At 47.8% G+C, this 23353-nt stretch overlaps 2 protein-coding genes across 3 annotated transcripts in view; both read right to left on the bottom strand.

Annotated features, from left to right (window-relative positions):
* The window catches only part of Disp1 (dispatched RND transporter family member 1), a 127457-nt gene that overhangs the window by 53454 nt on the left and 50650 nt on the right, over positions 1–23353 (bottom strand). Inside the window, exons 2-3 of one of the 2 annotated variants that reach the window (XM_023710337.1) lie at positions 3762–3892; positions 1859–2354 (exon numbers count right to left, since the gene is read on the bottom strand). In XM_023710337.1, the coding sequence (XP_023566105.1) occupies positions 1859–2354; positions 3762–3765 (500 nt within the window). In that variant the 5' untranslated portion in view covers positions 3766–3892. The remainder of the gene's footprint in view (positions 1–1858; positions 2355–3761; positions 3893–23353) is intronic. The other variant, XM_004626949.2, reaches the window with a different exon arrangement.
* Positions 12445–20241, bottom strand: LOC105741621 (brain acid soluble protein 1-like). The gene is made up of 3 exons (XM_012513729.1): positions 20041–20241; positions 14206–14520; positions 12445–12504 (listed from the first exon to the last, which is right to left on the bottom strand). The coding sequence occupies exons 1-3, from the start codon at positions 20239–20241 to the stop codon at positions 12445–12447; spliced, it is 576 nt and encodes a 191-aa protein (XP_012369183.1).

Raw genomic sequence — 23353 nt, 5'->3', positions numbered from 1 at the left:
CTGTATCTTTGACTTACAATTTATTTAAAAGACATTGTATGATATCTTCTCCTAGTATTAGAAACTTTAAAAAGTATATTTCCATTTTCTGTTGACTTTACATTACTTCTTCCCTGTCTTTTATACACACATACACACACATATATGGAAAAAAAAATACGTGTATAACCCAAAAAAATTTAAAAAAAGAAAACAACAACAACACAACACAAAACTCAAACAACATCAACCAAACAAACAAGTAAAAAAAAAAAACAAAACAGAGAGAAAGACAGGGAGAGGGGCCAGGGAGATGGCTCAGGGAAATAAGCGCTTCTCTGGAAAGCGCAAGGGCCCGAGTTCGATCCCTGGTTCCGCCCAAAAAAAAAAAAAAAAAGATGGGGAGAGCCCAGTCTCTGCCACTCACTAGATCTACCAGGGTTCTGACTTGGGCACCCCACAGGTCTGAATGGTGAGAAACACACCTTTGTTACGTGAGGCCTCCTGCTTTTGTTACAGCTTCCTGAATAAGCTGAGACAACACAAAGTTATCCCAAAAATGCAGTGAAATGTGAAAACAGAATTGGTACAAAGTAATGCCCTCTGTGACATGTTAGGCATCATTTTTACAATCAAATAACCATCAGATCTTTGCTTGAGAAGCATATTGATAATTAGGATAGATATACAGCTACTTTCACTTAATTCAATGAGAAGAAAGATTTGTACTAACAGTGCTTGGACGGGATATCCTGTCTGCATCTTGTACTATGGATAACCACTAAGAAGATAACAATGCACAATGTATTAATTATTGAAACTGTCCTTTTGATCAGTTTCGAAACTGTCTGATTGCTATTTGTTTCTCAATAAAATATAAAGAAATAAAGAAATGAAAAAATAAAATTTCTCTCAACAACATGCAAGCCCTGACAAAGGTGAAGAGCACGTGCCACGTAAGCCTTTCTGGGGCTGACTCGATGGGCCCAGGACTGGGCCACGGCCACACAGCGCCCCTCGGCTCGCGGTGAGAAGCGTTTGCAGGGCTGGTACACCTCCTGCCCGGCTGCGTGCCTGCGCCGGCACGAGGGCGTGCGGACCGCCCTCCGCCTCTGCACAGCTCTGAGTGAGGACAGCAAGAGGACATGTGCCCTCCAGGTGGCAGGGACTGCGGTGCGCGCTCGGTGCGCTTGTGTGCACCCATCAAACCGTGTGCTTATGGTCTGTGCCTTCCCCGTAAAGCTTCCCCTAACTGGAAGGAGAACTCTCCTGCAAGTCGGCACAGTGTTTTATGAAATAACCCTTGGTCTCTACAAAGTCCTGCACTGTCTAGGCGCGTGTCGCCCCCTCCTCTGCAGTGACTGTGACATTCCCCCGAGTGGCAGCGCTGTGGAAGAGAAACTGCAGGCTGAGCAAGATGTGGCAGTGTAGACTTTTCTGTTTTCCAATCTACTGGAGGTAAACTTGTTTCATAAAATATATTTGTAAAGTCCCACGCTATTGACGCTGGCTTCAGCCTCCATGGCAGGAACTGTCAATTCTGCCTGACCTCAGCATTCTGCAGTCGCCACACCCATGGACAGATGTGGCGAGTGCAAGGCAGCCAGCCGGACACCCCTCCAGGGGGCTGTCCCCCCTGGGGCACGGGGAAGGGTCCTCCCGGACAGTGTCCTGGGCATAACACCAGCAGCTGCTCACAGGGAAGCTGTTCTGAACTGTAGCTCTTACCAGAGTCAGGCAGGACAGTGCTCGAGACCCAGAGGAACGGGCAGGCACACTACACACGTACTCTCACTTGTTGGCCCCAGCCTGTTTGTCTCTCCTCCTTCTGGGGAAATAAAGGCAGGCAGTGGCACCGAGGGGAGCGTCCCGCACTCACCTGAGGCCGGCTATGTGCGGAGGTGCCGGCTGCTGCTGGAAATGGTCAGGCCACGGCTGATGCAGGCAGAAGGACGGCGAGGGCTGCAGGCAGCACGGGGCCGGGCACGCAGGCGAGCGGCTCGCACACAGAGCTGCGGAGTGCTCTGAGCAACATGAGGCGAGCGTGGAGGGCACCGCGAGGCCGGTCTCCAGGTGGCTGCTGGGCAGGTGATGGTATGGGCAGGGGAGGCAGCGCTGGGCGAGTGGCTGGGGCACCCTCTGGCTGTCCAGCGGCAGGAAGGATGACTTCACCATGCCGTTGCGGTGCAGGCAGCCGTTGCTGGCATGCGCTTTGGCTTTCACAGCATCGGTGGGCCCAGGCTGCGCGGCAGAGGCGTCACCCTCTCGAGGCCCTGGGGCACTGGGCTTGGAGGCCCCAGGTGCGATGCTGCCATTGCTCAGAAATGCGAAGTCGGGTCTCCTGGGGCTCAGAGACATGCTCTGGCTTCTTGACCCTAGGACAGAGGACAACATGAAGTCACCAAGCTGCAGGCTGATGGGCGAAGTCAGGGAGACAATGTGGTAGCCACCAAGCCACATAGGACTTTCCTCCAGCGTGTGCTGCCTCAGGCCTCCTCTCCAGTGAGTGCTACCGCAGAGCAGGCTCAGAAGGGAGAGGGAGAGGCGCCAACACCCACTACCTCACTGGCACCCCATGCCTGGGGACTCTTGATTCAGGGGCAACTGCCAGGATGAAAGACCACCCAGGGCACCTGGCTGGACAAGCTGAATCATGTGCACCATCTTACGAATCCTGCATCTATCACAGGGTATCCTGGCATACGCCTATAATCCCAGCACTCAGGAGACTAAGGCAGGAGGATAACTGTAAATTCAAGGCCCGCCTAAACTACATTAGCAAGACTCTATCTCAAAAAAAAAAAAAAAAAAAAAGAATGCTTTATGACTTATAAAAATCTCAGAAACATAAGATTTTGACTCTAAGGGGCTGAGGAGATAGCTCAGTGGCATAAGCACTTGCCCAACAAGCGCAAGGTCATGAGTTTGATTCCCAGTACCAAAAAAAAAAAAAGATTTTGTCTCTAAATCACTCAAGAACTATAACAAAAGAGAACATAACAAAAATAAATAAATAAATAAATAAATAAAATATAAACTGGTCACCTAAGAATTGTTGTAAGCAAAATAAGTTAACTTTTATTCTCTAAATCAATTAATACTAAACACTAACAAACATGCTCCAGAAGATGTCCGCACACTTATCACCTCGCCCTTCATGTCACATGTGTCAGGCCACAGTGCTTGCCCAGGGGACAACAACAGGAGGGTGAGATGGGATCAGGGAAGGCTTTCTTCCTGACGTTGCCCTCCCCGGGAGGGATCCAGACGTTCAACAAATAGGAAGCCCTTATACACCTGAATTACCTGAATCAGGTTTGTCCAGTGAAACCTACAAGAGTCCGGATGCCCATCTCCCTCCCGCTGGGCACCTCTGAGCAACCTGCTTACAGAAATCTCAACGTTCACAGGAAGAAAAACGGTCCCCAGGCACTACGCTCCACTTCACCTGCACTCGAAGGCCGTGAGAGGGAAGCGCCCTGTGCTTGGCTCACTGACCTGCGAGCAACCTCAGGAGGACGCTTGGTGCCTCTGCTCGGGACGTGGGAGCCGAGCAGAGCTCCCCTCTTCCGGGTCCCAGCGCCCCACAAGGACCTGGCTCCCCAGAGCCTCAGCTGTGCGGGAGGGCACCTGGTGCGTGTGAGTGCCGGGTCCACCCTGCTTCCGGGAGGCTCGTCCATAGGGTGTGGGGTCAGCACCATTACTCACCCCAGATAAAATGCCTCCAACACACCCCAGGTTGAACAAATCTCTGATAAGAAGAAGTGGGAAAGTGCACATACGCATTCAGACTTCTCCACAGGCCAGACAGTGGTGGATGCCCACAGTCCCCACCACTTGGGAGGCTGAGGCAGGAGGGACTCTTGAACCCACGAGTTTGAAACTAGCCTGGGAAACAGAGCGAGACTTCTGTCTTAAAAACAAGGGGAAAAAAAATTCCATTTATAAGTTGTTTAGTAGAAAGGAAGAATACTTAAAAATCTCAAAACACACATGAGGTCAAGTAGACATCACCTATCTCATCAGTCCTGCCATCACTAGACAACGCTCACCAGCCCCAGGCCTCCCTCCAAGGCCACGGAGAAGAGCTTGGACTGCTTGTGAAGTCCCTGGGATGCAAGATGCCCCAGCACACCTACAAAAGCCAGAGGAAAGCAGAGCTTTAGACAAGAGTGGAGCCCGAGTCGCCCAGACCAGGGGCGCGAACCTGTGGCTGAGGGCTATGCAACCACCGAAGGCTCCAAAAGGTTCGCCATTCTGCCAGGATGCCATGACTTTCCTCCGTGTCTCCCTTTCCAATTAAATGTGCTAATCCTTAGGCAACACATGCCTCCCTTTCTCTGTGACCAGAACCTCACTGCCGTGGCATTTCGTTCTGGTGCAAACCCATCGCTCTGTCGTTCTTCAACAGTTAAACAGACCTCTGTCGGTCAGCTGAGCAACTTAATCCTGTTTATAATGTTTTCTTTCCAACCTTGGTAAAATGCAGTTGCACTCCCAAATCGCTGACGGACACATGCATTTCTGGAACATAACCTGCTTTGGAACTTGGAGACTTTGCGTAATGAAGAAGGAATGAATGGGTGGCGAAGAATAACCTGAACTCCGACTCTGGCTGGCATTGGAAACCGGCCACAGGAGCTTGCTCTGATTCAGTTTCTTTAATCAGAAAATGAAACAATCTATTTGTCTTTGTAAGTAGGTAAGAAATAAGTAAAAGTAAAATACAATAAAAAGCAAGCAGGGCATGGTGGAACATGCCTGTAATCACAGCACTGTGGGAGGCTGAGGCAAGAGGATCACAAATTCAAGCCCAGCAAGACTATCTCAAAAACAAGATAAAAAACAGAGAGAGAGAGGGGAAGAGGAAGAAGAGGACAGGCAGGGAGGGAAGGAGGGAGGGAGAGAGAGACAAGTGTGTAGCACAGTGCAAAGGCTTTAGGTTCAATCCCGGTACCACAAAAAATTAAACTAAATTAAGAAATGTTTGCAACTTACAATGTGCACAGTGGCCAAATTTATGTAGGGTCCAGCTGATCAGGGGAATAGTGAAGTTCCAAATGAAATCAAGTTGACCCTAAGGCCCACCCAGAGAAAGACTTGTTTTCTTTAGAACTGAGACAAACAAGAAGAAAAAATCCAGTCTGAGCCAAGGGTGAAAGGAACTCACAGAAAAGCAGACAAGACAAAGAATAAACAGAGTAAAATGATATGTAGTAAGGTGCTCCTGAGCGAGACCTAACACCCTCCGCTTGAGCCAAACTGCTGTGCTACGCAGCAGTAACGGGACGTGGCTGGGGCGCAGCACTAGCAGCACTCAGCCCGGAGCGCCTCTGCTCGCCAGCCCCTTCCTCTGGCGCTGCCCCGGCTCTGCACCTGGCCAGCGTGACTAAGCAGCTCTGCTCCACCACTCCCCCACGACCCGATGTCCACGCCACGGCCTTGGAGTGGCCGTGAACTGGACTCCAGCGACACAGACCGAATAAACATCTGCTTCTTTCATTTATGGGTGTCAGGTACTGGGTCCCAGTGGCAGAAAAGCTAACACTGTACAAGATTTTTTGCCTATAAAGCATCTTTTCGTCATATTTTAATTGTATGATGAGATTATAAAAAGATATGGAATAAAGCCTGCTAGGTTTTTTGTTCTTTTATTTATTTGGTACCGGGTCTCACTATCAGCTCAGACTCACACTGATTCTCCTGTCTCAGCCTGCCCACTGCCGGGATTACATGCATGCACCACCACACCCGGTCTTCGTGGCCAGCACGGCGCAGGACTGGCACGACATGTGGTGCCAGGGATCGAACCCAGGTCCTTGCGCTTACCAGGCAGGTGTTTAGACTGCCAAGCTATCTGCCCGGCCAATGCCTCCTAGTTTTAAAGTCCAAATTCAGCTTTAAAATGGCAGCAGAGAAGCAGTACTGTGGCTGAGAGGAATGCCCAAGTAGGGAGACCCTGACTGTACTCGTCAGTAACTCTGGGAACCTTGGTCAAGTTATTTGAACTCTCACCATCGCTCAAGTCTTGTTTCTTCTTAGAATTAAGTCTGTTTTAGGGGGAACTACCTGCTTGGGCCCCCCTCCTGTCCCTCTCTCAGACACATGCTTTCTTTCCCTCAATAAATATATTCTGCTCATAAAAAAAAATTAAGTCTGTTTTAAATGCAAATCTTCTAAAAGCAATAGAGGTACTCAGAAACATTTAAAATAACGGTACCCTTTCATTCAGTTCTGCCAGGGACCTGTCCCTTGCATGTATGTGAATGTATAAGGATAAACGCAGGCAGTTAGATCCTGACCGTAGCACTGTAAGAATAAAAGCCCAAAACAATTTAAATTATCCTCAATGCGGAATTAAAGTCTGTCACACTCCAACTTGGGTCTTTTGCACATGCACATGCACCCAGCCTAGACATAATGCACTGCAAGAGGCCCAAAGAGCATCATTCTGTGCAAATAAAACTTCTCTGCCTAGCTGCTTATAGAGTACGCAACCATGTGACTAAAAGGGTGTGTGTGTGTGTGTGTGTGTGGGTATGGGGGTGTGTGTGTCCTCGACATGTATCCTGCGGGGGGTATTGTGCGCTTGAACAGTCACCAGTGTTCTTATGGTTAGAATTACTTCCTACTCTTACTTACAACTCTGGAAAGCTACACACATAAAACATACACAAGCATCATGCCTCAAAGACACAAAGTACCACATCATTGAAAACCGTTATACAACCATTAGATCCATATGAATTACAGAATTGCATTCATCAACACAGTATGTATCAAACTATGTTAACAACACACAAGTCACCCAAAGGATGCTATCAAATGATTTCAAGCACAGAGCGTTAAGTAAATCTCAAAGACGCACTTGGAACTAGAAACAGAACGGCTAGCCTGGCCAGAAAAGCGCCGTGTTAGACAGAAGCATCAAGTTGAAGAGACTATGCAGACCTGTTCCAGGGATTATGGTAACCACTCAGCAAAGCCATCACCATGCTTTGCAAACATGGGCCAACAGAGCTCGAGGGGCGATGGCTTCACCCCACGGGCGTGAGTCAGAACATACCCTTCGGCATTTCCAAAGCAATTGCACATGCATGATCTCACTCGAGTTGCTCTCCTAACAGTCCTCAGAGAAAGCAGATGTGGCAGGCTTTTGGACTCCCTGCTGCAAAAGACAGCTACACAAATACTCTAAGTAAGGGAGCCCCCTCGCCACCAGGGCTAAGAACTCTGTTCATCTACGTTCCGCAAGCTTGGATATTGGTCTTCAGAGGAATACGCTGCTTTATCAGCCACACCGCTAAACCTCGGAATAAGCAGCCAGGCTCCACACTGTAGACAAACCCTGTTTCCAGAAGTAATAATGTTGTGGGGAACTCAGCCTTGCCAGATGAAGACAGAGGCCCTCAGCCAGTGCCTCCACGCATGGGACCGCCAGACTGCATCCACACGCAGGAAAGCACCCTCCCAAGCGGCGCGCCACACGGCTCCTCCCTGCAGGGTGAGCCACAGACAGGGAGGCTGCAGCACAGCAGGCTGCGCCCTGGCAGAGGTGCACACTGAGGAAGGCAAGGCAGATGCAACCGGCAGAGGAACAGTAACAGCTGAGTGGGAAATAAAGGCCCATTTTTCCAAGTAGTGCAGGGCAAAGTAACAAATTTGAACAAAAGCTCTGATGATCAAGTTTCACTGTGGCCTACCTCAGGGTGCCCTAACTACTTTAAGGAAATGACAGCGATATAGGACTTCAGTCTCTGTAGCCCCTCAGCTATGTGGACAGAAGCGCCCCAACAGCAAGCTGGCAGAGACACTCCTTCAGGTGTTGAGGTATCTTTTCACACCAGGCATAAAGGCAGTCTGGGAAGTACTTAGTCACCAAACCTGTTTGGCCATGAAACGGTTTTGCTACAATTGTTCATCCAAAAATTATGTCCTCATTTCTAATCCCAGTACTGCGTTGGCCTGTTAACACTTAGAGCTATGAGCAGAAAAGAAAATAGCTTCTCTAAGTGCAGAGAGAAACTGGCTATCCTACGCTGCAGGCATCTTCTGCAGCAGGGCTATTAAAGCCGGTTGGGAGGAAGCATCTGCCAGGTTCTGTCTCCAGGAATACCCTTCCTCATAAAGTGATATTAAAAAGCTTTTTAATCATTTTACTATATTAATTGCTTTCCTCACATTACCTCTATGAAGATATTATTAAACCCACTACCACTACAGGGAAAACTGAGGGTCAAACACATTAGGCAATGTATCCAAACCCCACGGCCAGGGTTCAATCTCAGACCAGCGCGAGAAGGTAGGCTTTCCCACTCCTCTAAGATGACTCCAGGGCAAGGCCAAGTTCAACTGGCGTTTATAGGATCACTGGAGACTACTGAGACCACAAGAAAAATAGCCTCTGAATTCAATATGTCCCTAGATAGCTTTAAAAGGTTGTAATTCAGCACTCCAGAGTGGCAGAGAAATATTTCACTGAATTAAGGAGTTATTATCCACCCAACATACTGCATTATGCAAACTGGAAAAAGTAAAGCAATGGATTGAGCTTCGTTGTCATGCAGTATCTGAACTACTTCAAAAGAATGTAATTGTTCCCTGAAAGCACAGTCTGTATGTTCAGTCCAAGAATCAGGCACTTACAGAAACCCGAAAGAGATGATCTTACGTAGAAAACATTCCCCTTAGAGACAAACTGTTTTTTTTTTTACTTTTCTTTGAGTTCATGAACTTTCTACCATTAAACTCTCCTTCAATAAGAAATTTTTATAAATTATTGGGGGAAGATACTTATAAGAACACTTATAAGAACACTTATAAGTATCTTCCCCCAATAATTTATAAAAATTTTACACATTGCAGAAAAATACTACACACAAACAAAGTACTGCTGCTGCTATTCCTGATAAGCATTAGCTGGAGTAAGCTGCAGGCTTTCCCAGAGAAAGACCCGCCCCTAGCCCCGCGGCCCCCCAGAGCCCAGCAGATCCAGCTGAGCTTCCCGACCCCAAGCAATGAAAACTAACCAGCATTAGGAACTGACAGCGAGACTGCGATGCTTTCATAATATGAATTTACTGTCTGACTGTCAAATTTGTACTAGGCAGCCAGTTTCTACTTATAATAAACAATACCTTTGAAAATGAAACATCACATTTTTCTATAACCTTTTATTATACATTACATAAAGGTATCAAAAATCAAAAAAGGTAAATAACTTTTTATAAAAAACTATTCATGCTATTTATAGTTTAGTAATACAGAAGAAAAACTGAAACTGCTAGGTAGTCCTGGCTCCCCATATTTATAATGAAATTTAACATGAAAATAAAATAACGTCAGGAAGACATTTTAGTGTATATCTGGTGCCAGAAGTAGGTTGTGGGAGCAGAGCCTCAAGTCTGCGGGAGTGAGGCGAGAACATCAGTTTCATTTTCCTCAGTTTGACTTACGTACAGTGTACCTTTGGTACAGGTTTACATGGAAGGAGACACAGATATAAAATAAAACTTCTCTTGCACATGCAGGAACAAGTGGTGCCAAAACACGCTCATTCACTACAAATGCTCTCCCCCTCAGTCCGGCCCAGGAGCACTGCGGCTGCACCGCAGCTACTAAGGCAGTTCTCGGACGCTTCTTCCAAAGCTCTCCCACGAGAGGCCATTTCGTGCCGCCGCCCTGGCACGGCTTTGCATGCTCTTGTTGTGTTACGTCTACAAGTACAATTCCGGGTACGGGCCGACCTCTCACATATTGGCATTTACATTGCAGGTGAATTAAAATCCTTTTTCTTTTTTGGTGGAACCGGGGATTGAACTCGGGCCCTTGTGCTTGCCAGGGAAGCATTTATTCTACTGAGCCATCTCCCCAGCTAAAATCCTATTAGGGTACAGTAATAAATGCTGAAGTCTAAGTCTGGAGGATTATGGTAATTTGCATAATCAAGAATATAGTAAGCGAAATTAGAGAAGCTGTTTATACTCAGAAATGTCAAACAAAAGCCATTTTAAACAATTCTCCCAGGTCCTGCCCAAGTCATCATCTAACCCAAGAACAAACCAAGACATTTATCTAGAGTCCGCTACATGTCTTGAAGGGAATGCAATAAATACAATCAAAATAGTCACAGAATTACTAATCTGCTGTGAGGGCCTCACTGTAGTGCAGTGAAAGAGAAAACTACAGAAACAGAACCTTGGCCAGTGGTTCTAGTTTAATTCAGACTGCAATGGTGTGGACATTAGCACTGTCTTAAAAGCTCCCCGAGTGGTTCTAATGTGCTTCCAAAGCTGTGAATCATTGATTTTATATAATTGATCCCCATAAACCTATTTATTTATTTACTTTTTACAGTGCTGGGGACCGAATACAGGGCCTTGCATATGCCAGGCAAGTGTTCTACCCCTGAGCTAAAGTCTTTACCCATTTTAAATTTGATTTTGAGACAAGGTCTATCTAAATTGCCCAGATTGGCACAGAATTTGTGATCCTCCTGCCTCAGCCTACCCAGAAGATGGAATGACAGGCAGGTACCACCATGTCCAACAATCCTCACCAATTTTTAAAAGCAAGCAACTGCCAAACTATTCCACATTCAGAAATACTGCTTGAGATACAAAATACTGCTGCATATCCCAAACAACCGGTCCTGGCATTTCATGTCACGTGTGCTCTAGACAATTTGCATGATTCCACTTGTTACGATTGGTGACAACAGGCTTCACCTGTGCATTTCCTGCAGCGGAAGGGCAGCAGCAAGAATGGGGCCCCGGGGAGACACGAGCTCAGTGAGCAGGGCCGGCGTGAAGCGGCAAGTGTGTGAAGGTGCCAAGCGTCTTTGTGCCTCTTTGGGACAAAGTGGAGGAAACAGCTGAGGAGCTTGCTGGCTCTCAGGAGACCACACATCCTAACTGGAGGTCAGCCTCGAAATGCCGCCTTGAGCTCCTCAGCAGAAGAGCAAGCTCCCTCAAGCTCCTCCGCAGGGAGAGGCCGTGTGGGCTTCCGCTAGCATCCAATCACCTCAAACCTTCTAATTCTAGAGCAAGTTTCCAGATGCCAGGCCAGCTCTCTAGCATCACACCCTCAGACTGAGACTCATGAGACGTTGGAGTAATAGACAGGACCCTGAGGTGGGTCAGGTTGTCCTCAGGTCCTGCAGCTTCATCTGAAATGATTTTGCCGAGAGTGAGATCTCAGACAGGACAGCCTCACAGCTGAGCAATCCACCCACATCAGCACAGCTCCTACCCAGGAGCGCCATTCTCACACTGCGGAGAGAAACTGATTCTGCTGAACACATCACGAGCCCCTCTACAGACACCACTAAACCTCAGAAAGCTGCTCAAAGGAGACACTGCCACCCAGGTAACCAAACGCAGGTTTCTCCTCCCACTTATCATGAGACTCAAGAACAAGGGGAATTTTAAGAATGTCTTTCATAAAGCCAAAAACTAAGATCACCTGAAGTACTTAAAAGTTCTTTGACTTAGATGGCGACGTGTTTTGCTTCCATACTACACTTAGATTATCTAAGCCTTCCACCCAAGTGTTAAGTATGTGACACCAGGCCCACTCCCTGCTGTTATATGGAGTCGAAGCAGCAGCAAATCGCATCTCCTACAGCAGCTCCCCACGTGGGTCCCCCACCCCACTCCTGCCCTAGGGCCCAGGAGTACTGTCTAGGGGTGCCCTCCCTCTAGAAGGCTGGAGGTGCTGGGAGGGGGCATCACTCGTGGGACTGTGGAAAGGTCATCAGAGACACCCTTACGTAAGGGACTCTGAGTTGCTGTAAGTTGAGGAAAATACTGAATTTACACAGGTTTTTCTTCTCATTTGAACTGGACCTGTAAATTAACTTTTAGTAGAGATGTGGGTGCAATTTGCATAATTTTTTTATTCCTTGCTGACATTATCACTATAAAAGTTCACAAACTGTGCTACACCTTGTATCTATCAGATGAGCTATAGTGGAATTTACCATGGATGTGGGATTCTTTTTGCTAACAAAGTTAATTAAATCTCATCTTTCAGTTAAATAGGTAAACAGTCTTATTTAGCAGTCATAAGAAGCAGCTATGATTTACAGGAGCTTGTTTGGCAGTAATTAAAATAAAAGAACAAAAATTAAGGTGGAGAGAACAAAAAGACACTTTATTCCCCAAGGCTAGCTCTCCTAATTTACTTTAGTTGCTTTGTTTTAGGCTCCCCCGACCAAAAAAAAAAAAAAAAAAAAACCCGCTAACAGGCTAACCAGCTCACTTTCTGACCCTGAACAACTGGGTCTTATTCTCTTTGTTAGTATGTGATGGGGAATTGTAAGATTTTAAAAGCAGAAAGTGCTCTCAAGGCCTGTCTCAAGGCTGCCCTTCACCAGGGAGTTTTAAGACTCATGCAGTGAGAATACTCAGATCCAAGCCCAGATCTCAAAGCAGCCAGGACAGAGGGTAGAGAGCTGGGGCGCAGCTAGCGCTGGAAGGCAGATTTCCCAAGGGTGGCCGGAAACGTCAAGTGGCCCAACATAGGCTGCAGGGACAGGCAGGATTACAGGTAAGAGGCAGACGGACCCGTTTCGCAATTCAGATCACCTTCCAGACGGAGGCCAGGCGGCTATGGATTTCGCAGCTGCTTTGGAGATGAACCATTTTAGATACACAAACGTATTTTTGTGATCAATACAAATAGTTCATGCTCACAATCCTGAAACTGAAGTATGCAGTGTGAACTGTATGAAGCATGAAAATATGCCAACGCATTCTCCTTAGTTTTGTACCTAAAACAAAAAGTTCCAAAGGAAGCATAATCCAATAAAATATTCCAATAGTCACATTTTGGCAATGAAAACATTCTAAAATAGTATCTTGAAGAAACAAAAATAATAAATGTGTCAGCAAATATCAAAACCATGTGAAGTAGTAAACTCACGGCCTAGCAGTGAGACCTTAATTAGTTTAAAGCTTATTTACGTAGCTTAGTGGTTTCTCAGCCATGAGAAGGAACTCGAATTTTCTTAATTATAAATATTATGATCTAAAATAATCCTTTTATTTCATTTATTTAACTCGAATACTTACTTATTAAAGAAAATGTTGAATAAAATAAAACATTCTTTTTTTCTGTATTGAGGACAGGTCTAACAGGGTGTACAGGGTCTCACTAGTACATGAGGCTCATAGTGACTCTCCTGTTTTCAGCCTCCCAAGTGCTTGGATCGCAGGTACTTGGATTACACCACGCCCAGCCTCAACGCCTTCTCAGTGCACCCCGGTGGTGGCGGCGGCGGGGCCAGCAAGGCACGCCCAGGATCGAACCTGCCGCTGCGCCCTGCCTAAGTGGCTCTTTAGGCTGCGGAGCTACCAGGCCAGCCCCACTTTATTTCTTGCTCTATACTGAAGAAAGGTATCATGACAAGGAGCAAACATTTTGGTTTTTCACTGTTTATTGTTTTTAATTCATATTTTATTACCAGACAAAAATATTTTACAAGTTGAACTAGTTTAGAGTTTTCTACGAGTCCCAGAAGTCACCGCTCTCTGCTTGAGCAAAAGCCTGCCCAGCAGACGCAGCGCTGACCTGCACGCCGCAGCCGCCCCGCCTGCACCTGGCTGGGGTGTTAGCGCACTCCGCCGGGCCCGGCGACGAGCTCGAGCCCCTCCAGCACCCGCCGCCGCCAGGGTGTGCTCCCCTAGCCGAGCGAGCGAGCGAGCGAGCGAGCGAGCGAGCGAGCGAGCGAGCGCGCTGGGAATGACTGCAGGGACTAACGCTGCCGCCAAGCTCAGTTTCCAAGAGGTGTCTCCCCAGACTCCTCTCGTGAGGCCACGCCACCTTGCCAAACACTGGTCACGCAAGTAACTGAAGGGGCTCCTGCGACTGTGCGGCTATGATTCTATCGAGGTGCAAAGCGCACATTTCCAAACACTCTGACACACCGCCTAAACAAGACTCTTGAAGTACACAGCGACGCAGGCTACCTTAAGTCTTAGGTTTCCTGTCAACCTCAGAAAGAAAGCACACTTCAACAAAGAGCTGCCTTTCTGTGCCAGACGATAAATTCAATAAATACAAGGCTTTAATGCATAGAGTGTCCTTGCAAAGCTTGCGCTGGAAAAAGATGACCTTCGATTTCAGATACGAGCCTAGAAACTAAATTCAGTTTTAAAGTCTTCCAAAATGACAGACACACACACACACACTCGGGCCAGAAAAAATATATTACCTTTCCGTTACGCGAGGAGACCTCTCGGGCTCAGTCTGGCTTGCAGAGCAGGCCGGCGGACGGCAGCTAGGGGAGCCCGCGCGAGCGGCGGCCGAGCGCTGCAACGCGGCGCTCGGCTGCTCGGCTCGGCTCTGCTCGGCTCGGCTCTGCTCGGCTCGGCTCTGCTCGGCTCGGCTCTGCTCGGCTCGGCTGCAGCGCGGCGCTCGGCTGCTCGGCTCGGCTCGGCTGGGCTGCAGCACGGGGCTCGGCTGCTCCGCCCGCCCGCCCGCCCGGCAGGGCTCTGCGCCCACCGCTCCAGCCTTCCCCACGCAGCCCAGGGGCGGGGTCTGCGCCGGGTAACAGCCGGCACACAGAGGGGCTGATCCCAGCGCCAGGTCAGCGGCCAGGATATGAAGGTGACATGTAATTTCTAGCCTTCCTCTTTTCCAGGGAAACTGCACCCAGCCAGTGCTGTTTTCAGTTATAGCGGCCTTTGATCTTCTGGATTTAGGGTTACTTAGTAGATTAAAGCCATGTTAGCTGATACTATTTGCTTGCTTGGCCTAAGTAAGTGTTGCAGATTCAGTTTGGGGACACACAGGGCTACTACACTTAAACTAACACAAACAAATACCAGCCATGTCGTGTCCTATCTGAGTTCCGGGGTCTGGGCTCTTTCCCAAGCAGCTCTTGAAACCCTGCTTAAGTTCAGAGTTCCCTAAGAGACAGCATCTTCCCTACTAGAGAAGAAATATCATTCAGGGCAGTTCCAAGTGTGTTTGTTCAGCTTCCTAAACAAAAACAGCATTTTGATAAGTGGATTTAATACTTAAAAAAAAAAACCAAACAGAGATGGCCCAATAACATCAGTATTTAAAATTCTACAACATTAAAACCTTGTAACTACAAACAAATGCTTTAAATTTACAGATGTCATACCTTGACAAATAACATAATTTATTGAAGCCATGAAATCTAATTCTTCAGGACTTTAAAAATAAAAATGTGCAAACAATCCTTCTAGTAGGATATACTGATTAATAATATGAAGACTACATACTCAGAAATTTCATAAGCACAAATTAAAATCAGACTTCATTTTAAAATGTTTATAGATGAAAGGACTTAACAAGAAAGTGAAAAAAAAAAAACCTTACATACCTAAGTGTGTGGTATCTGGGATATGTTTTAAAAGATTCTTATAACAATTTAAAAGAGGAAAATGTTTGTTTGTTTGGCGGAACCGGGGATTGAACTCAGGCCCTTGTACTTGCCAGGGAAGTGCTTATTCCACTGAGCCATCTCCCCAGCCCCTGAGGCAAAAGTTTTTAAACAGTTCTCTCAATAAGATACTAAACATCCAATATGTTCATAAAAAGATGTTCAACTTACTAGTGTTCTTTTAATTTAAAAAAAATTTTCAATAGAGTATAATACAGTATTAAAACAGAAAAAATTATAAATGACAGAATTTCACTCAACAACAGTATAAATTTGACAGTATTTGCTGTACTACCTAGAGCTGTCTTCAAATTAGTTGTTCAGATTGCCAGATATATGCATGCAAAATTGTAAGAGAAAAAAGAAAAAAGTTATAATAAATTAAGGAGAGAAAAGAAAATAAGAAAACAAAAAAATTAAGCATTAATTGCTCTTTTCCATAAGGAAACAAAAATCAAAACCACTTTACATCCACCAGGATGAAAGAAAGAAAGAAAAGAGGAGAGGAGAGGAGAAAAGAGAAGAGATGAGACGAGAAAAGAAGAGAAGAGGAGGAGAAGAGCCACCTCCACAAGTCCTGTGCCTTCGAGAGCCTGGAGCCCGGGCACCGTGGGGGAGGGGAAGGTGCGAGCAGCCCGCAACACTGGCGACACGAAGCCGCTCACCTGGCCAGCCGATCCACCCCTGGGTGCACTAGCCTCATCATTCGTGGATCCCACCCCACATCTGTGAAGCTGCCTAGAAACTAGCATCGGCCAGGCCACTGGACTGGGCATCACACACCACTGAGGTCACACTTGACCCTCTGCTGGAAACACAGGACCCTTCAGCAGCCCGTCTAGTACCACGTATGCCACTGTCTGGCTCTTCTGGAAATTTCGCTGCTTAAAAGAGCCTGAGGGTAGTGCTGACCCATGGCCTCATACGTCTCAGTGCAAGACACTTGCGCTGTGCCTTTCAGAGAAAATATAGGTGCAAATAAACTTTCTGCAGGCGTAACAGTACATACCAGATAAAATATCTTTAAAATGTACATGAAACAAGGCTGGATGTTGATCAACTAGAAAATGTAACAGGAACTAATCCTGTATTCCTGTAGAAGCAATGACCCAATATTCATTAGTTCAGTGTCTGGTTGTGTGAACATAATTACTACAAATAATGAGAACTGGCTCTATAAGCCCAAGAGAGCTAAAAACGCATTCCTCAAAAATGTGTCCATTAACATTTGCAGCTTTATCTGTAACAGCCAAAAGTAGAAACAATTTACATGTTCATTAACAGATCCATGGATAAACCAAATGTGAATCTATACAATTCAGTACTATCCAGCCACTAAAATAATGAAGCAGCCACACATGCTGTAATGGAGATGAACCCGAAAGTGTTATGCTAAGTGAAACCCAGAAGCAAAAGCCTACGCACAATGATTCTACTTATATAAAATACGCATAACAGGCAAATCCATAGAGAGAGGAGGCAGTGCGGTGGTTGTGAGGAGAGAGGGTGGGGAATCTGCCAACAGGTACAGGCTTCTTCCAGAGATGAAAGTGTTGTGGAATTAGTGGAAAAGGTACATAGCCTGGTGAACACACCACAAACCGCACTATACTTTGGTATGTAATTTATATCCAATAAAAAAAAAAAAAAGAAAAGAAAAAAGGCATGATGTTCTAGTCCTCAGGGCAACAGTCTAAGGCCAGTGCAAACAGAGTTCTTGGGGGGCCCGGAACTGCAGAGCACTGAACCCCTGACCTGAAGGGTGGGGTGGCGCTGACAAATGGTTTTCTACCAAGTCTACTGAGTGATGTCCACACTCTGCTGAAAAGCACTTGTATTAAAGAGCATACTGAAGGGTGGGCCAGAGAGCTCAGTGGTCTAACAGGGTTTGATCCCTGCATGCCGGCCCCACCCCCAGGGCTCGCTGAAAGAATGGTGACAGAGACTAGGCTCCTGTGATCCCAGCGCTTGGGAGGCTGAAAATGGGAGGATCACCACGAGTCTGATCTGCATAGGGAGACTCCGTAGACCCTGAACTAAATACACACACAAAAAAATAATTTTTAAAAATAAAGATCATTGAGTTCCTGGAGGATAGGAAAGGTACTTCCATCTGTATATCTTCTAAATTTATCTGAAACAGCCAGTTTGGGAGAAGAAAAGTCAAGGAGAGGGAGGAAGTAACAAGGAAAAATACTTTAAACTTTTTCTAGAAGTCAGCCTCTCAAGATGCAAGCTCACGTCTCACAAGATGCATCTAAATTCCCCAAGATAAGGACGTTGGGAAGTAAAATGGCAAGCGAGCCCTCCCACCCCCCGGGCCTTGGCGCAGTGCTCTGGCCAGCCGGCTGAAGGAGCCCACCCCATTTCATTGCACCGTCCTTGCAAGAAATGCAAACAATGTCCTAGAGCTGCTGCTCCCATAAATTGCTTTAAGAAACTCCTTACTTGTGAAACCAAAGACCTGAAACTGCACTCTCAAGCTTGCATTTATTTATATCTTTTAGCAGTTACTGCTTTGTTCACCTAATCACTTTATTTAAAAATGTGAACCGGCCAAATAGCTCAGTGGATTAAAGTGCCTGCAAGCAGGTGCAGAGGCCAGGGGTTCAATCCCCAGGCCTGCCGTGCCGGCCCCCGGGGCGCACTGAGACAGAGATTGAGATTGGGCGTGGTGGCGCAGGCCTGTAATCCCAGCTTTTGGGAGGCTATAAACAGGCAGATCGATAAAGTCGGATCTGGTAGTGAGACCCTGAACACCCCATAGACCTTCCCCTAAAATACAAAAATAAATAAATAATAAAATAAATGCGTGAGGCCCATGTAAAAACATGATGCAAGGCACACTTCTGGTACTCTCACATGGCACCCAGTACTGCTTCATAAAAAGCAATCATGGTTATTTTCAATCGCTTCAGTACGTTTCTCACTATATCATTCAGAGTGCAAAGGGAAGCGCTGGTGGCCGAACAAGGCTCTACAATTCTCTGAAAACAGTGCTTCATGTACAGGTGCAAGCCAGGCGTCTCTCCTCATTACTAAAAGACGCGAGCCGGCCGGCAGGAGACCCACGCTGGCCCTTTATGAAAAGCCGCCGCCCCAGCTGCTGACCGGCCGTCTTCTTCCCAGCACCAGCCTCCCCGGAGTGCAGCTGCAGACCTCACTGTATCTGTCACTGGGGTCCTGCCTATTACCTTTGCTCTTAGCGGTCGCTGTCACGAACTTAGGAATCAAGAGACGGCGGTCTAAGGTAGACAGGAGACTCATGCTTCAGCAAGATGTTTTGTTCTCTCAGGATACAGAGCCAAACGGCGGCTTAGCAAGCTGCAAGCATGAGATCAGACGCACCGACGGAGGCCCGCCACTCTGCCGAACGCTCTCCCGCGTGCTCAGCTTTCTGAGGCACAGCCTGTCTCCAGAAGAGGCTGCTGCTCAGATCACCAGGGGGGCAGGGGTCTTCGGGGAGGGGCTGCTCTGCTCTCGCCTCAGGCAGGGACCCCCGCCGGGCGCTTACCCCACAGCGCACCTTCTCCTAGGCACAAAGTCCAACCGCGGGGGCAGATGACGCCACAGGTTCCTAGTTCAGGTCTTCTAAGTTTGGACGTCACCATAAATAGAGGAAATAAATTCCAGCTCCACAATTTGAATTTGGATTATATTAAGAAAAATAACATATTCTAAGCTGAGTTACCGAGTTTGGAGCAAAGCAACATGACACTGCTTCTGTGCCCATTCCATGGATCTGGAAACACGTGCCTTGGCCTACACATTCCTCTCGCCCGACAGGTGGCAATTCCTACACCAGAGCTTCTTTCTTTCCCCGATTTCTACCTCCAAACTCTCCAGGTATCAACAATGGAAATGTTAGGTCGGGTCGCGCCTGTCTCGCGGTCCGCCCTTCACGTTACCTTGACCTCTGGCCCCAGCGTCTTCCCCACACCCTTTCCTACTCCTCACTCAGCCTTGCACAGGCAGAGCTCCTCTAAGCGGGCCTGACCCCACACTTACATTGTGCGGATCTGGGGACTCCTGGAAAGACAGGCCGCAGGCCTACACGTGGCACTGGAGAGCCCCTGGCGCTGCAGTGACCCGTCTCCTCACCCGGATTTCCCACATCAGGACGGCTCCCCGCTCCCTGCCCGGGCCTCCCTGCAGGGAGAGCTGCGTGTTAGGGAAGCGCGCAACGACTGTTCGCCGAGTCCCTTCAGCGCTCCCACCCTGCCTCACGCTCCCTGGCACGTGTCCCTCCTTGCTCACAATGTCTCACGCTCTTTCCTGAATTCACTGCTTATACACAGATCTTTGCTACCAAATAAGGTAGCCTCATGCCACGTTTCCATTTAATTTTCAATTAGCTCACAGTAGACGAAACGAGAACGTCAGTGCTCCCAGTGCAGGCAGGCCCTCAGCAAGTGCGGCCCCAGCCACAGAAGGCCGCACGTGGCAGATCGGCTCGGGGCTGCACTGCACACAGCCTCGTTCTTGTCCCCGGTGCACCTTCCTCTGTCCCTCTGTGCTGCTCCCTTTTTACTTACACACTGAGCAGCTTGTTTCCCCTTGTGACCCTCCCCCTGTCCTTGCCTGCATTCCCAGACGACCCTCCAGCCGGTCCGCTCCGGTGCTTGTCCTCCTCCAGTCCCACCCACTGCAGAATGCGGCTCTCTGCAGACAAGGAACTCAATGGGCCGCTTGCGTGGCTCGCTTTCCTCCGCGTTTTCCCCTCCCTCGCCGCTCTGTCCTTGCCTTCGCGCTGCTGCAACGCTCTCTGCCCCATTGGCCCCTGTGCCATCTGCCCGGCTGACCCCGACGGGCCTATCCTCTGAGCTCTCAGCGCTGTTCCTGCCCATCTCCACTAAGCTGCATTTTGCAGCTTCTGCTGCCACAGCCGGAGCTGTGCCTCATTCTGCTTCTGCACTCTCAGTCGCCGGCACCCAACATTCCTCCTGGCCAGCAGCTTGTGCTGCCCCAGCTCTGCCCACTCCTCCCCGCCAGCCCTGCCCGCGCCACTCCTCACTCTCTGCCGCCTTCTTAGTTCCGTTTCCTAAGTCGCCGAAACACCTGCAGCTGTGACCCTGTCTGTGGCTTCCTGCCTTCCCAATCTGTGCGGCGCTCAGCTGCTGGATTCCCCGCCACAGGACAGAGCTGACTCGGCGGGCCCTGCAGAGACCAGGACGGCTGCCCACGGCGGCTGCACCACGAAGTTTAGGCTGCTCGGGGCCACAGACCTCGGGCGTACCGGCTCCTTTTCCTCTGCTCGGCGCCCACACGGGACGCGCTCTCTGGGCTCACCTCTCCCTTCCACTTCAGTGGCCTCTGGTCACGGCACCGGCCACCACGGCCTGTACTTTCTTCTCAGCACAAGGGCACCTGGAGTGTGAACCAGTCTTCTCTTCCTGTCTGCGGCCCGGGACCCTGCTGTAATCCTCTAGCGCCCCATGATTTTATCATGGTCATCTGGATAGCTCCTTCACTTTTTTTTTCTCCTAAAGTTGAGAGATTTTATTGGAAATAAGAATGAGGGTCAGCCAGATAGCTCAGAGGATTAAAGAGCCTGCCTAGGCAGATGCAGGGACAGGGTTTGATTCCCAGGTGTGCCATGCCAGCCCCACCTCTGGGACGCGCTGAGACAGTGATTGAGACTGGGCATGGTGGCACGCACCTGTAATCCCAGCGCTTGGGAGGATGGAAGAAGGAAAGAGGAAGGAGGAAGGAGGAGGAGGAGGGAGGAAGGAGGAGGAAGAAGGAGGAGGAGGAAGGAGGAGGAGGAAGGAAGGAAGGAAGAAGGAGGAGGAGAGAGGAATTAGGAAGGAGGAGGAGGAGGGAGGAATTAGGAAGGAGGAGGAGGGAGGAAGGAAGAAGGAGGAGGGAGGAAGGAAGGAAGGAGGAGGAGGGAGGAAGGAAGAAGGAGGAGGAGGGAGGAAGGAGGAAGGAAGAAGGAAGAGGAGGAGAAGGGAAGAAGGAGGAAGAAGGAGGAGGAGAAAGGAGGAAGGAGGAGAAGGAGGAGGAGGAAGAAGGAGAAAGGAGGAAGGAGGAGGAGGAATGAAGGAAGAAGGAGGAGGAGGGAGGAATTAGGAAGGAGGAGGAGGGAGGGAGGAAGAAGGAGGAGGGAGGAAGGAGGAAGAAGGAAGGAGGAAGGAAGAGGAGGAGGAGGGAAGAAGGAAGAGGAGGAAGGAGGAAGGAGGAGGAGGAGGAAGGAGAAAGGAGGGAGGAGGGAGGAGGAGAAAGAGGAGGGAGGAGGAGGAAGAAGAGGAGGAAGAGGGACTCCTGGTCCTTCACCTTTCAACTATAAGGCACAGGTTCTGTTGTCTTTTACCCCCCAAGAAGGGGCATAAAGTACATTTACTACATACTAGACAAACATTTATATCTGTCACAGGCTTACTGATATTTTATAAATCATTACTATTATGTAATGATTATGCATGTGTCTTCTACGAATCAGACTGAAATGCAATCTGCAAAATAAAACTCAGTACACAAAACCTTCTGTACCTGCTGACTTACGTGGGCTCAAGGGACCGTGACCACTACGGTTATGGGAAAGTAAACCAAGCCAAGACCCACGTGTTTTGAGCGTGACTGCACTATGCTGCCCTATCCTCCACGTTTAAATTCTGAGGGCTCAACAGTTACTGAACAACACAGAACGGCAATCACTGGCTCTTCGCCTTTTCTCCTGAACCAGTGGAGGTCATTACCGGAGCTAACAGTACAGAAGCTTGTTCTTGGGCAATTGTAAGTGTTCATTCTGCTTTGTACTTGAGGTAGGATTTTTCCTTGATACCAGCAGAAATATTTTGAACCAACAAAAAAGTGAGCCATTTCATATTATAGCCTATAAACTTTCTACTTGACTGCTAATTAATTTTATTGCAGCAAATAATGATTTATGTGATAAAGTGTTTTCAAAATAAGTGAATTTGGGAAATCTCAGTTTTCATTCTTTGTACATTTGTTTAATTAAAAAGTAGAAAACCATATGTATTGCATCAGTAATAGAAAAAGTATTTGGGTCATCCAGAATCAAATGCACTTAATATCAACCTCTAAACTAATAAAAACTTTACTGGATCAGAATTTGGTACATATTTTAAAGCAGAAAACAAAATTAGTCGATTTCAAATAAAAAGTAGTCCATTTTTCTGAAAAGAAAAACAATCTTAAAATGTTAAACAAATTCCAACCTTCCTTTATCTAGGCAAATATGCACTATTTAAAAGCTTTTTAAATGTGAAAACTAATTCCTGCAGATCACTGTACTATGTTCACAGTGGAATCCAGGCGGCACTGGCTCAGAGAGAGCTCTCTCCACAGCGTTATGCCTCAGAGGACAGTGCTTGGATAGTTTTACATCAAAAACAAGCTGAATCACTTCAGCCATAACAAAACAGACTGTAGATAGGTCATCTAAGAACAAAATCTTGTGACTCACAGGGTTTAAAAATAAAGCATAACATATTCATGGGCTCTGGAGAGTTTCCAAATACTTTTGGTTTACAATATAGGATTTCAAAATGTGACATTTGACAATAGAAGCTCTTGGCAGGAGATCTACTACTGAGTTGAGGACCAGTACGTCGTGACTCTGACCAGAATAGTCTCTTCAAGGTTGCAGGTGTATCTTGTTGCCTGACTCTGAACTGATCTGAGTAAAGGCGCTATGGTGTATTAGGAGAAATTACTACTAACAGACTAGCATTTGCTCTGAGTCTCTGAATATCTCCTGACAGTTACACTTCCTTCCTCATGAGATACATGCAAGTTACCTTTCCCAAAGCGGGGCTGCACAGGAAAATCCACCAGCCCCCTACTACCTGCCCCCTACTACCAGCCCCCTACTACCAGCCCCCTACTACCGGTCCTCTACTACCAGCCCTCTACTACCTGCCCCCTACTACCAGCCCTCTACTACCTGCCCTCTACTACCAGCCCTCTACTACTGGCCCCCTGTACCGGCCC

Source organism: Octodon degus, unplaced genomic scaffold (assembly GCF_000260255.1).
Source record: "Octodon degus isolate 3935 unplaced genomic scaffold, OctDeg1.0 scaffold00017, whole genome shotgun sequence".
Lineage (NCBI taxonomy): Eukaryota > Metazoa > Chordata > Mammalia > Rodentia > Octodontidae > Octodon > Octodon degus.
Note: the sequence above shows the minus strand (reverse complement) of the source record. Positions and strands in the feature narration are given on the sequence as shown.